The sequence below is a fragment of the Gymnoscopelus braueri genome (genome assembly GCF_963280865.1).
Source record: "Gymnoscopelus braueri genome assembly, chromosome: 8".
Taxonomy (NCBI): Eukaryota; Metazoa; Chordata; class Actinopteri; order Myctophiformes; family Myctophidae; genus Gymnoscopelus; species Gymnoscopelus braueri.
The window spans coordinates 616,052-631,469 of record NC_137609.1 but is presented as its reverse complement, the minus strand read 5'-3'; the positions used below and the strand labels follow the sequence as shown (position 1 = coordinate 631,469).

The 15,418-nt window shown below is 39.8% G+C and overlaps 1 protein-coding gene across 1 annotated transcript in view; it reads right to left on the bottom strand.

Moving 5' to 3' along the window:
• Positions 1-15,418, bottom strand: part of LOC308091175 (glutamate receptor 1-like) — a gene marked incomplete at both ends in the record, with an annotated part of 191,888 nt that overhangs the window by 57,793 nt on the left and 118,677 nt on the right. The window contains 3 exons of the mRNA XM_080436598.1: positions 558-671; positions 2,123-2,227; positions 10,304-10,471. Of these exons, the coding sequence (XP_080292724.1) occupies positions 558-671; positions 2,123-2,227; positions 10,304-10,471 (387 nt within the window). The remainder of the gene's footprint in view (positions 1-557; positions 672-2,122; positions 2,228-10,303; positions 10,472-15,418) is intronic.

Below are 15,418 nucleotides of genomic sequence, written 5' to 3'. Positions count from 1 at the left end.
ACTGGAGTATTTCCAATTTTCAGTACTTTTACTTCTACTCCGCTATACATCTCAGAGGCAAATCTTGTATTTTTACTCCACTACAATTATTTGAAAACTTTAGTTACTTTGTAGATTTAGATTAGAGAAATTCAAACACAATGAAACACACTAGTTTTTTTTTTCTCGCAAAATGTGTGCAGGTTGGCAGGTCTGATTGATTGATTGATTGATGTACTTTATTTAGTAAGACATGAGAATAACAGTACAAATTCACAATACAAGGTCTACTAAACTGGAAGACTCATTAAGCACTGAGCTTGTTTAAGATGAGATCCCCATGCACACACATCATGATGACATATAAGAGACAGACAGATAAAGTGATAGTGTTGACTATGTAGGTTGTTTATAAGGGATATAGACTGAAGTAATTAAAGCGGGTCATGTTTGGAATTGTAACAGCTGACATCAATAATATATCAGTATTCCGATAATAACCCGCATTAAGTGAAGGTGGGGGCCGCATGTGGCCCCCGGGCCGCCAGTTGCCCATGTATGTTTATACAGGTTCTTACCAGGATAGTGGTGACTATGTAGGTTCTGTTCTGGAGGCCGCTGAACTCCTCCACGACGCGGGGTTTGTACACGGCTATGCTGACGTAGCGTTTGTTCTCGTTCCAGTAGCCCACCTGGACACAACAACACGACATGGAAGGGTTAACTTACAGCATGAATTGCTATTTAACACTTATTTTAACCAAAGTAATATCACTTACCCTACCGTCCAGTACAGTACTTAAAGGTAGGGTAAGTGATATTTTTTGGTTAAAACAAAAAGTATTTTGTTAAAAGGTTAAAATACTATATTCTGATAGTAATCATTGCTATATAGTGTTTTTTCAGTAACAGATGTCTCCCTGTCTCTCCAGCTCTTTACTAAACAGAAAATACATTTTTCGGTAGGTGTCAAAATCTCAGCCAATCAGGAGAAAGTACCCATTTTTAAGCTTAATTTGTATAGTGTTCCAGTTCCAATTTTGTCTGCTCATTTCTTAGTGTCATCACTTCCAATTTCACTTGTTTAATCTGTATCCTGATTGAGTTCTCTGTCCTGGTTGGATAAAATTGGAAATGAAACTGGAAACTGAAACGAAAATGCATTTTCTGTTTAACAACCCTATGTCACCAAACGTATCATATATGATACACACATTACACTGATTTTTTAATAAATCAGTGTAATCAATACTTGGACCAAGAACCTGTTGTATCATATCTGACACATCCCCACTTCCCCCTGGACCATACCATTTGCACCGCAGGTAGTTACAGAGCCTCAGGTGGTCTGACCCAAAATGGCTGCCATCAACTAAACAGGAGAGGTTGATGCACTACTAACAAACAATTATTTTTTAAGCAGTTCGGGTACGTTTTCCTAGTATATCTTTACTAATATTTTGAAATAAGTGTTGGATAACTTGAATGCACTTATGAGCTCTCAAAATTTAGCATTTGAGTTTGTTTTTTATGATGTCAAAAGTGTTTGTATCATATTTGATACTACAGGTCTATAGTCCTTTACGATTTGTATCATATTTGATACTACAGGTCTAAAATAATATTTTTGTAATGTTAAAACCGACTTGAAATACCCCTTGTAATACCCCTTGTATCAAATATGATACAACAAATAAATGATACAAAGGAATGTTAAAAAAAATAAAACAAAATCAAAAATGTTTTAAGACCCAATAAAGTGTCCCTTTTCAAAATTTGGGAATTTTCTGACCTTTCCTTCATAGTTCAGGTTCTATAAAGAGGTGGAGAGACAAGGAGACTCATTTTACTGAACAAACACTCTATAGCAATGAGTACTATCAGAATATATAGCTATTTAACATTTATTTTAACCAACGCAAATCACTTACCCTACCTTTAAGAGTAAATGTTGTGCTGTGTATGACAGCATGGCTCAGTTCCATCATAGTTGGTATACGTACCTTCATAGGACCAGCATGGCTCAGTTCCATTATAGTTGGTACGTACCTTCATGGGACCAGCATGGTTCAGTTCCAATATAGTTGGTATACGTACCTTCATGGGACCAGCATGGCTCAGTTCCATTATAGTTGGTACGTACCTTCATAGGACCAGCGTTGGTCAGCTCCATTACATTCAGTGTGTAGTTGGTACGGTGGCCTCGCTCGTCAAACTGTACGTGACCGCTCAGTCCCTTCAGCTGAACCTGGTTCAAAGCACATGCATGCCAAACACACACACACACACGCACACACACGCACACACACGCACACACACCGCACACCGCACACAACACTGGTTAGGGGTTGAATTAACTAGAAGTTCGGCCCGGCTTGTGTGCATAGACCACGCCAGCGCTTGTTTCTCGCCCGTTGCGCGGATGTGGCAACGCTTGTTTGTTGCGCGCACATGATTGGCTCAAATTTTGGGATCATTTTGACGTTGCATACATCCCGGAAGTGAAAGTGCGAGCTGAGATTTTGCAGACACTTGGTGGAAAAGAAAGTAGATGATATTATCTACTTTTGCAATGAGCGATTTTTGTAGCAAATTGGGAGAGAATTGGACCACTGCTTTGCCGTGAGTTGTACCTAAAGTTTTGGGTCCAGGAAAGGCCCCACCTCTCTGATTGTGTGGCAGGGATTAGCTACTGTTGACGCCCATTACCAGGCTCTAAGGGGGCCTAAACGTGTGAAACCTTTAGAAGTCACTTTCTCTGCTTTGACTAGTCTGGCTTAAGAAGCTTCAAATGAATACATCTTTATCAAATACCTTTCCCATTTCAATGAATGACACAGCATTTGAAAGCTTAGTTTCTGCAAAAAAAATCATCTAAATGACCCCCCTCCCCCCATGTCCCAAAGCACTGCACTCGGTCACATAAAGACGACCAACATTTTTTATTTTTGGTATTGTTGTTTTTTTTTTTGTTTTTTTTCGTCTTTTGCTTTTAATATTAAACTAAACTAATTATGTAAACGGTACAACGACAACTAAATCTTACACTTTCCCTTGGAAGGAATGAACATGTCCTGTATAATGTATACAAAAAACATTTGTGCAATCAAATACATCAAATAAATAAATCAAACAAAACCAGATGTGCCATATGGTTCTACAAACAACCTCTGTGATGGTGGGCAGGGATTTTAACCACTGCGCCACCCGAGCTCCCCTAATTTTTCACAACTTTTTGCAATGTTCACGAGTTTCCTGGGTCACCCAAACAAAGAGTTAAAACAGGGGTCTTCAATGATTTTCAGGCCAAGGACCCCTTAGCCGAGAGAGATATGAAGCCCTAATACATTACAACTTTTTCATAGATTTCATAGACAGCTTCACAGACTTGTTTGCAGCACTATCATCAGCATTGTGTCAATTCATGTTTTTGTTTGTTTACATAATTATCCTTTCTATGTTGGATTCATGTATTTTTTTTTTACACTGTTTACTTAGTAAACTTGACCCTTGGCTCTGTACTTGGTCGGCTCTTTTTTCCCGCCTCTTTGGCAGAAAATAGCCGATCTACAAGGTTACAACTGGCCGGAGCGTGACGTGTTGTAAGCTTAAAGATCTGCTCCCACCAGAATAAGAATACTATGGTTCAAGTGGTTAGTGCAATGTTTTTTTATTTAAATCACTCAAAGATTTGGCGGCCCCGCTGTAGTACTCTGACTGGGACCCCTTGTTGAAGACCCCTGCTTTAAAAAGAAAGATTTTTTCATTCTTTGGGATTTCTCACTGTTTTGAATCCCCCCCTCCCCCCCATCTAAAATATTTTGTTCCAGGTATATATATTACATTCACTGCCAGGGGTTTTCTAAAACAGGCTGTAGCTGTAGTGATGAGATGTACAGCCGTATGTCTTCATTCAACCGCTGGTTATCAAGGTGGTGTCCAGATAATAACGTGGGCTTTATAAATCATTGGCAAACTTTCGAGGGGAAAACTGGTCTGATGGAGAGAGACTGCATACATCCAACTTGGGATGGTGCGGCGCTCATCTCTAGAAATATAGACGAGTCTATCAATAAACAATGACCACCCAGAGTTGGGATCAGGAAGCAGAGTTGCAGTCCTACACGCTTCTCTGTGCTTCCACCAGAGCAGCCACCTACCCTACAAATCAGAACAATTGAAACTACTCGACCCCCTAGGTATGTGAAACCAGGGGTTCGAGGAGCTGTGCATAAAAACTTGGCACATATCAAAATTAATGCAGTAGTGCCACAAAACTAAATTATTAAATGTGGACTCCTGAACATTAGATCTCTACGCTCTAAAGGTGTATTGGTAAATGAAATCATATCAGACAACTATCTTGATCTACTTTGTCTTACCGAAACATGGCTGAGTGAGTAAGAATACGTCAGTCTAAATACAGCCACCCCACCAAGTCACACAAATGCTCATATCCCTCGAGACACCGGCCAGATTGGAGGTGGAGTTGCAGCCATTTTCAACTCAAACTTAATAATCAGACCCAGACCCAGGCTGACTTACAACACGTTTGAAAGTCTAGTTCTCACTCTTTCGCACCCAAGCTGGAAATCATTACAGCCTTTATTATTTGTTACAGTGTACCGCCCTCCTGGGCCCTACACTGAATTTCTACCTGAATTCTCAGAGTTTCTATCACGCCTAGTCCTAGACTCTGATAAAATCATTTTGGCTGCCGACATGAACATCCACGTGGATGTAGTAACCGATAGCCTCAGTAAAGCGTTTATTACATTAATTGAGTCAATCGGTTTCTCTCAGTGTGTAGATAAACCTACTCACAAATTCAACCATACCCTCGACCTTGTTTTGGTCTATGGTATTGAAATTGAACATCTCATAGTCTTCCCATATAATGAGAACCTCTCCGACCACTATTTAATAACCTTTGATTTTACATTAATTGATTACTCACCATTGGACAAAAATGTATTTGGTAGAAATCTATCCGATAGTGCTGTGGGCAAATTTAAGGAAGCAATACCATCAGCCATCAACTCAGTATATTCCAACACAATTGAAGATCTCTATACTTATAGCCCCTCTCAGGTCGATCACCTTGTTAATAGTATCACAGGCTCCCTTCAGACAACGCTTGACTCTGTTGCTCCTTTAAGAAAGAGGGTAATAAAGCAACAGAGGCTAGCCCCATGGTATAACTCTGGAACTAAAAACCTCAAGCGAACTTCACGTAAGCTTGAAAGAATATGGCGTTCAACCAAACAGAAAGAATCCTGTATAGCCTGGCAGAATAGCCTTAAAATATATAGGAAGGCTCTCTGCAATGCCAGAGCCACCTATTATTCATCTTTAATAGAGGAAAACAAAAACAACCATAGGTTCCTTTTTGACACTCTAGCCAAATTGACAAAAAGTCATGACTCTACTAATCCGCGTATTCCTATATCCCTTAGCAGCAATGATTTCATGAATTTTTTCAATGGTAAAATCAATACTATCAGAGATAGTATTGATAACCTACTGCTCTCGGCCCCTGCTGGACCACCCTCCGATGTGGTATCCTCAGAAGTGGCTGTGCGACACTGTGTATATTTGGACAGTTTCTCTCCAGTCGAGCTCTCCGAATTCACTTTAATGATCACATCTTCCAAACCAACGACCTGTCTCTTGGATCCAGTCCCAACTAAATTACTTAAAGAGGTCCTGACCCCGGTTGGTGCATCCCTACTCAATATGATCAATATGTCCCTGGTGACGGGCTACGTACCACAGTCCTTTAAGGTAGCTGTCATCAAACCTCTCCTCAAGAAGCCTACTCTCGACTCAGGCATTTTGGCTAACTATAGACCTATATCGAACCTTCCATTTCTCTCTAAAATCCTTGAGAAAGCAGTCGCCAAGCAGTTATGTGACTTTTTACATAACAATAAGCTATTTGAAGCTTTTCAGTCAGGATTCAGAGCACACCATAGCACTGAGACGGCATTGGTGAAGGTCACAAATGACCTCCTGATTGCATCCGATAACAACCTTCTCTCTGTACTGGTTTTGTTGGACCTCAGTGCTGCATTTGATACTATCGATCACCATATTTTGTTACAGAGGCTAGAGCATTTGGTTGGCATTAAGGGTGCTGCATTGAACTGGTTTGAGTCCTATCTGTCTGACAGATTTCAATTTGTAAACGTTAACGATACACCCTCATTACGCGAAAAGGTTAAATACGGAGTCCCACAAGGCTCTGTACTTGGACCAATACTATTTACTCTATATATGCTTCCTTTAGGTGAGATAATTAGGAAACACTCTATAAATTTCCACTGTTATGCAGATGATACACAATTATATCTATCGATGAAGCCAGATGAAACAGATCAACTGGCTAAACTTCAAGCATGTCTTATAGACATCAAGAGTTGGATGACCCGTAATTACCTACTCCTCAACTCGGACAAAACTGAAGTTATTGTACTTGGCCCTAAGCACCTCAGAGATAAACTAGCGATAAGAATTTTAACCTAGATGGTATTACCTTGACCTCCAGGGCCACTGTAAAGAATCTGGGAGTCACGTTTGACCAAGATATGTCCTTTCAGTCCCACATAAAACAAATTTCAAGAAATGCCTTTTTTCACCTGCGTAATATTGCAAAAGTTAGGCACATTCTGTCCCAAAATGATGCAGAAAAACTTGTCCACGCATTTGTTACCTCTAGGCTGGACTATTGCAACGCTTTATTATCAGGCTGCCCAAGTAAGTCCCTAAAAAGCCTGCAGCTAGTCCAAAATGCCGCTGCGCGCATACTGACAGGAACCAGAAGAAGAGATCATATCACTCCTTCATTGGCCTCGTTGCACTGGCTCCCGGTTAAATACAGAATAGAGTTTAAAGTTCTCCTCCTCACATACAAGGCTCTCAATGGACAGGCACCAGTATATGATGTTAAAACCTGGATGGCTTTTAACTTTCTAAGTGTCAACGAAAAAAAGACAGAGGTCATAGTGTTTGGGCCTAGTGGTCCTGGCATTATACCCACCAATCTGGGCCCCCTACAGTCTTATGTGAAACCTGTTGTCTCCAACCTTGGAGTCAAATTTGACAATCTGCTCAAATTGGATAAACAGGTTAATGCTGTGGTCAGCTCCAGCTTCTACCATCTGAGACTGCTTGCCCGAATTAAATCAGTTCTGTCCTTCAATGATTTTGAGCGAGTCATTCACGCCTTTATTTCCACACGTCTGGACTACTGTAACGCGCTATATGTCGGGCTAAATCAAGCCTCCTTGGCACGCCTGCAGCTAGTCCAAAATTCTGCGGCACGCCTCCTGACAGGAACCAGTAAGCGTGAGCACATTACGCCCGTGCTGGCCTCACTCCACTGGCTACCTGTTCGCTTCAGAATTGATTTTAAAATTGTATTGTTTGTTTTTAAATCCCTGACTGGCTTGGCACCTCAGTACCTCTCTGACCTCATAAAGGTCTATACCCCCCCAAGGTCACTGCGGTCTGCTGGCCAGCTAAGTCTCGAGGTCACAGTAAGGACCAAATTAAAGACCAGAGGCGACCGAGCCTTTGCTGCCATAGCCCCCACCCTATGGAATGCGCTCCCCCCCATGTTAAAAGGGCCCCCACCATTGAGACTTTTAAATCTTGGCTTAAGACACACCTTTACACCTTGGCATTTTAACCCCGCTTGAGAGTTTTCTGTGGTCTATGTCTTATTTGTTTTCTGTGTTTTTGATGGTGTTTTCTGTGTTTTTAGCATATTTTAGCTTGTTTTTTGCATGATTTTCTGTACAGCACTTTGTAAACCCTTAACCCTGGTTGTGAAATGTGCTATACAAATAAAGTGGATTGGATTGGATTGGATATCTCAAAGAACTCATCGAGCCCTATAAACCAGCCAGAACACCATTGCGTCCACAGTATGAAAAAATGCTTACAGCTCCAAGAAACCCCAAAAAAATTAGAACAGGAGGTAGAGCATTTAAGTTTCAGGCACCTCAGCTGTGGAACCTTCTCCCAGTCTCAGTCCGTGAAGCAGACACACTCTGTAAATTTAAGACTAGACTAAAAACCTTTCTCTATGATAAAGCCTATAGCCAAAGTGTATAGACTCAGTCACCCTATAGTCATCCTCTCCACCCCCCCCCTTTTCCTCTCTCCTCTCGTCCTCTCTTTTCTCGTCCTCCCTTTGGTTGTGTGGGTTTGTGTCCCATTGGTACAATCATAATTAACCCTGTACGGATTCACGCTCTAGTAAGGCCTGCCACTAATTCTACAACCGGGGACCTGCTCCCCGGAGTTTCTTTTATTTCCCACGTCGCAGGTCCATGGACCCCCAGCTGCGGCTCAATACTGTGACTGCGGACCGGGCCTCTCCATGGAGCACGACCGTGGATTTCTACTACATTACACTATACCACTACACTATACTGTATATTATCTTAACATTCTTTTATTATACCATTATATACTGCATACACACTATTGCTGTACTATATTATATTATCATATACTATCTTACACTATTATATTTGCTGCTAGTGTTATTGTTACTACTTGCACTGTATCTCTTTCTGTCTCTCCTCTGTCTGTCTGTCTCTCCCTCTCTCTCTCTTCTTTCCCCCGACACGGTCGAGGCAGAAGGCCGCCACCCTAGAGCCTAGGGTCTGCCTGACGTTTCTTCCAGTTAAGAGGGAGTTTTTCGTTACCACTGTCGCAAAAATGCTTGCTCAGGGTGGGATGTCGGGTCTCTTCTCTACATGTAAAGTGTCTTGAGACAACTTGTTGTGATTTGACACTTTAATAAAATTGAATTGAATTGAATTGAATAGCTTCTGCCAGCATTTTTAAGCCTTCTGACTAATCTTTCAAGAACCACAGAATATTTATCTCCAGCATGATCAATCCCCTTATGGTTGCTAATCACGGAGGGTTTCACTGTGCTTCCGTGAAAAATCATCGCAACCTCCCCTTCGCTTGTTATACCCAGTTGAAAATAGCATGTTTGGCCAAACATACATAGTAAAACACCGGAGCCGAGATACAGAATATTTCCCAAATACTCCCAAATACTTTAACCAGGAAGTGAATGAAGCAGTAAATCTTTGGATCGCGTTATCTCCTGGCTCTTTTTTTTTATTTTTATGACGGAGATCTCCGTCAATGGCAGTGAATGTGTTAATGGATTAGGCCGTAGCCCATAGGGAACACACGCCCCTCCGGTTCTGCCCGTATGACTGTCTGTGTCCCTTTTATGCCCATATTTGGAGATCGCTGATGACATCAATATATATGTGGTTGAATCAGCGGTTCTGGTAAACGTGATCTCCATATAGAGATACAGACATACTCACACAACGCTGTTATTATACCGTGTCTATATACGTATGTTATCATGGTACTTGGAGGCCAGTCTATGACGTCAGTAGGCCTACTATGACATCATACTAATGACATCAGGAATTTCCATAAATGGGAAAAAAAAGGCCACAGGCAAACAGATAATAAGAGATTTGCAAATGTATACATCTGCTTCCACCAGAATACGAATACTAGGGTTAAAGTGTTTAGTGTACAACATAAAAACTCTCAAAGATTTGGCGGCCCCGCCTGTAGTACTCTGGCCGGACCCCCTGTTGAAAACACCTGCTTTAAAAATAATGATTTTGTGATTTTTGGGGGGTAAATTTGTTTGAATTTCCGGTGTGGGATATGATGAGGATTGTTCTCAGTGGTGTAATGTAACTAAGTACATTTACTCAAGTACAGTACTCAAGTATTTTTATTTAATTTTTTTACTATACTGGAGTGTTTCCAATTTTCTAAACTTTTACTTCTACTCCACTACATCTCAGAGGCAAAATGGTACTCCACTACAATTATTTGAAAACTTTAGTTACTAGTTACTAGATTTTGATTATTATTACAACGCATATATTAACCGCTTCAGCCCTATATACATTTCTAGCCTGGCATGGCCACACTAATATCACTGCGTAGGTATTATTTGCCATTATTTGCCCATTTATTCAACACTCTCGAAATAAAATGTGGAATATTTGGAATATTTTTTGAGACATTCTAACAACAAAAATCTGGTACAGGGCTCCCTGGCACAAAACATTTTCATGAATATATTTGAGAACCACTGGAAGCAAGCCTAAATAAGTAAGAACACGTTAGAAACAAGCCCAAAAAAAATAACACAACCCGCAACTACCAACTTTACAGAAACAGAAGCCCAAAGTCGCTTATGAAAAGCCGACATGGCAACACTGGTAGTGGAGTAGAAGTACTAGAGTCCACCACTACTCACCTGTGTCAGAGCTCGTTGGATGTCGATGCCTTGCCCCCACGGAGCCGGTGGATTGGCCAGACACTCGCCAGCGTTACCTCGGCGAGAGATGTCTATCCGCTGTTTCCTCAGGTTCTGGAACGCCGTGGACATGACACTGATGCCGTCATAGGTCAATGCCCCTGTGAACTGGCCAATGAGAAGAGAGCATATAGGTCAGAGCCCCTCTGTGAACCATGGGGCCAGCTTCCGGGATGTAAATTGAGGCTGTATAGGAAGTGACAGTTCATATGAATGGCCTGTAAGTCTCGCTGTTTCACCCCTGCTCGTTGCAGAAGCAATTAGACTCCATTCAAAGCTGATGGGTTTTTGCTGAACTTTACACTTGATTTTATTACCTTAATAAACATTGTCATAAATACTATATGCTTCCAGTCGCTAGTTTAAAGTCTTCTTTCAATCACCATGATATGCGTTCTGGTAAATTATGGTCCCATTTATTTTAGAATTGATGATAAAGTCTATGCTGTAGGAGGGGCGTGGCTATATTGTGATGATTTGATTGACAAGCTACACAACCAATAGCATTAATTCCCCACCCCTGTCCCCAACCGATAGCATTCATTACCGTGTACATTTTTCGGACCGGATATAGAAAGATGGCGGATTTGAAATTGCTGAAAAAAAGAGTCTTCATTTACGGTCTGTAGAGTCTGTGGGCGTAACGTTGTCCATACTTTTTACTGTGTATGGTGTGAACTGGCCAATCAGAAGTAGGCATGCAAAAAAGAAAAGAAAAGACACCAAAAGAAAAGAAAAGGAAAGAAAGTTGTCCCGAAACATTGTACCTCCAAAATGGTTACTTTTAAAGGTCTTTGTTGTGTTTACATTGAGTCAGTCTACTGTGTGTCAGTTTAAAGGTATTTGTTGTGTTCAGTGGTGGAAAAAGTACTCTAATGTTTTATTTAAGTAAAAGTATCAATACTGCAATGTAGAAGCACTCTGTTACAAGTAAAAGTCCGTAATTCAAAATGTACTTGAGTAAAAGTACAAAAGTATTGGTATCAAAATGTACCCCTTTAACACATTGAATGCCAATCGCGTAGATCTACGCGAACCTATTTAAAGCCGCAGCGTGCCAGTCGCGTAGATCTACGCGAACCGCCGATTCGCGTTGAAAATTTTCCAGGTGCACTTTCGGATTTTTTTGATCCATTTCCAGTTCCGGTTTGATGACCGGAAACAGAATTATTTGGGATCCGGTTTTGACGATCACGTCGGCTCCCATTCTAAAGCGCACACTGAAACTCAATTCTCTTCCTGTAGTTTTTTCTCCTCGCATATCACTGTTTAGCGTAATCCGCTCTAACTACAATCATGGAGATCCGTTTGACATGCGGTTTTCACTGGGAGATACAGTGAGATGTCGCGGATGTAAACAGACCGTGTACGGCTCAATCTTAAGGATTTTAACAAGATCTATGGCGACATGAAAAAAACAACAATAACACGTTGGCACTGGTGAGTACATTATGAGATTAACCTCTGGCGGTCAATGTGTTAACAGTCTGCTCAACCAATTGGTAGAGCACATTTCAAGTCACTATTTCTCATTGACAACATTGCTGAACTTAACTCAACCTGATTGAGCCCTTTCTACCATTTGGTTGAGGTATGTTATGGCAAAAAAAAGGTCCACCAGATGTCACTGTTTCCCAGTCACATGGATTCTCAGGTAGCCACATTTTAGGAAGTGAAAATTAATTAAACCACTCCTGAAAGGTGGGCTTTTTTTGGTTGAAATTTCAGAGGTAAGATTTTCTTTTGGTCATATTATCATCTCAGAGGTGTTACTGAACCTGATTATGTAACTTGATACAATAAAAAAAATCTAATAATGGTCTAATAATTTTCTGAAAACATTACCACCAGATAAGACAGTGTATCTACCCCAAAACATTTGTGCTGTTGCACCACAATCAAATCAGGGACCCAGCAGCCATATTGGAAAAACGTTGGGCCCCTTCCAAAGATACTAATGAAGGCTCTGTTTCATTCTAGTCAAACACAGTCAGGGTGCTGATATTGTGCATGTTGGCTCACTGGAAACACTCTGTTACACCAGTGGTCCTGGGACCCTCATGGTTTATTGAGAGGGTTCCAAATGGCCCGTTACAGGTGTGTAACACTGACAGTGTACAAATAAGGGTACATTTGGTTCCATTTGTACTCTCTCAAAGTTTTGGGGGTCCTTGAAATTAAAAAGTTTGAGAACCACTGTGCTACACTAAATGGACCAGAGCCTTCATCAGCATCATTGGTAATGCCTGTGAAGCAAGTAAGGAAGAGGCCCAATTTCTTTCCATTATGTCTGCTGTGCATAGAGCCTATTAGTTTTGACTCATTCCAGGTGTGATTGCCTAAATCAGCCACCACCCATACCACACTGGTTTATTTCTACATAGGCTTGCACTTTTTAATGTATTTTGATACATTCGCTATGATAATGTATTTTGTTTTTGTTGATTATTTACATTTCCAACTTGTATACATAGTCATGTTCATAGACAGAGATATGTATGAATAGAAATATCGGTCGCAGCACAATTTACGGTACACTAATTTGACATAATAAGCCGTTATTACAAATAATGTGTTTCTTATTAGCAATAATGTTTTTTTATTAGAAAGAAACAAACGTTGTTATACCCTTATTTTCCACTATTATCCCTTAATTATGTTCTAATTAGAAATTGAATGAAACGTAACAAAAGGCGTTATTAGAAATGGTGTTCTCTGCTATTAGCCGGAAACAAACACAGTTATACTCTAATTATGGAACATAATTCTTAGAGGCTAACAAAGCCTAATAATACCTAACAAAACCTAATAAGAAATACATGTTCTTTATAATGCCTAATGTTAATACTATTCCCACTTACTTGACCGTCACATTACAACCCCGCAACTACTAACTACACAATGTGATGTTAGGCTACTATTAGTCTACTGTAAGGGTTTCGTTAGAACAAATGTGTTCTTTATTAGGCCTTTATTTAATGTTATTTCCACTTACAAGTTACTTTACATCTAATTACAACAGAACTGTACCGTAAATTGTACATCAGCCATTCCGGGCTAACTTCATGACACATTATACTTCTGCCTACCTTTTTGCTTAATACAAATTATTATGTTGTTATTAGGAACAAATGACCTCTCATTACTACAGAACTGTACCGTAAATTGTACATCAGCCATTCCGGGCTAACTTCATGACACATTATATTCTTCCTACCTTTTTGCTTAATACAAATTATTCTGTTTGTAACCCTTGGGTAATTTCCCCAGCGTTAATATGTGCCTATTTCAAAACCTTAGTAGTAGGCAGGCAATTTAATAAGTCAACAGGTCTTTAGAAGCTAGTACCACTTTAAGAGATCAGTCGAACTTGTTTTCAGACAGTGTTCCTTTTAACTACCTCTGATTGGTCTTTATGACGGTCCATCACTTTTCCAAGAATATGATTGGTTGGGGGGCGGGACGAGCTGGGATATGTGTGTGCTTAGCCAATTTTGAAGGGAGAGGTTTTGGTGTGTCTGAAGGACTCACATGTGTATTTAAACGGGAGCATTACGTGACAATTGTACCACTTAGTGCATAAGTGATGAATGAGTTTACTCATCTGTATTGATAGTTTTTAATATTTATCCTGTTTGGAGTCAAGACGAGTCCTGGTTTTAACGTTACTGTAGTAAGCAGGCGTCTCGAGTTACACTGGTGTTAGCTTCATGCTAGCTGAGCTAACGTCCAGTGTGAGAAGCAACACCGGGATCGTTTTGGAATATAAAGACTTTCGGACACTTGTTTTATATATTTTATTCAATGTTTGTCAGAGAAATATTTTATTGTTAATTGTCAAGGTTTGTTTAAGTGTCCTTAATTTGTTTTTCCTAAAGTGCTTGGAGTGGCAAAGCTTAAAAGAAATATGTCCATACCATAATACTGGATTTCATTGTCAAAATGGCTTACTTTGCAGTGAGTGAAAATAAAATAATAAGCTGCAGCAATTGTTTAAATGTATTATGCTTTCCGAGTTGATGTTATAATCTATACAGCAACCAGCCACTAGGGTGTGTTTAGGCTATTTTGTCTTCACCTAGCCAAATGTATTGAGAAAGTAGCCTAAGTTAATGTGCCTCATGTTTTATAATATGTAATAGTGAGCAGTATAGCATGTGCAATGGGCTTCCATAACATTTCTGGAGCAGGTAAGTTATTTGGAAGTAGGCCTACAGTTTGTCAGAAATTATTAGACTAATGATCAGCGAATATTGATATATAATGAGCATGCATTCTCCTTTCATGACGTTAGCATGGACTGGCTGGTGTACAATTTACGGTACAGTTCTGTAGTAATGAGAAGTAATTTGTTCCTAATAACAACATAATACTTTTTATTAAGCAAAAAGGTAGGCAGAAGTATAATGTGTCATGACGTTAGCCCGGAATAGCTGGTGTACAACTTACGGTACAGTTCTGTAGTAATGAGAGGTAATTTGTTCCTAATAACAACATAATAATTTTCATTAAGCAAAAACGTAGGTATAATAGCGCCTTTTGTTGCGTTTCATTCAATTTTTAATTAGAACATAATTAAGGGATAATAGTGGAAAATAAGGGTATAACAACGTTTGTTTCTTTCTAATAAAAAAACATTATTGCTAATAAGAAACACATTATTTGTAATAACGGCTTATTATGTCAAATTAGTGTACCGTAAATTGTGCTGCGACCGAAATATCTATATTTCTCAGTGAATGCATGGTAGAGGCCTATATTTTGAAAACTGTTGGGTCTGTTAAAGAAATTATAATTGATTGTTGTTACTATTGCCCCAAATAAAAATTAAATGCAAAGAAATAATTTTTCCAATGCTGTTTTCTAGGGGTGACCTTTAAAGGGTTAAAGTACCAAAAGTAAAAGTACAAAAATGTTTGAAAATAGCAGATCTACAAGCTCAAAACGCGTCGCAATGTGGTTAATGTATGTTTTATAATGTTTATATCATTTATATCTGCAAAGTAACCAGTAACTTAAGTTTTCATATAATTATATGCCTCTGAGATGTAGTGG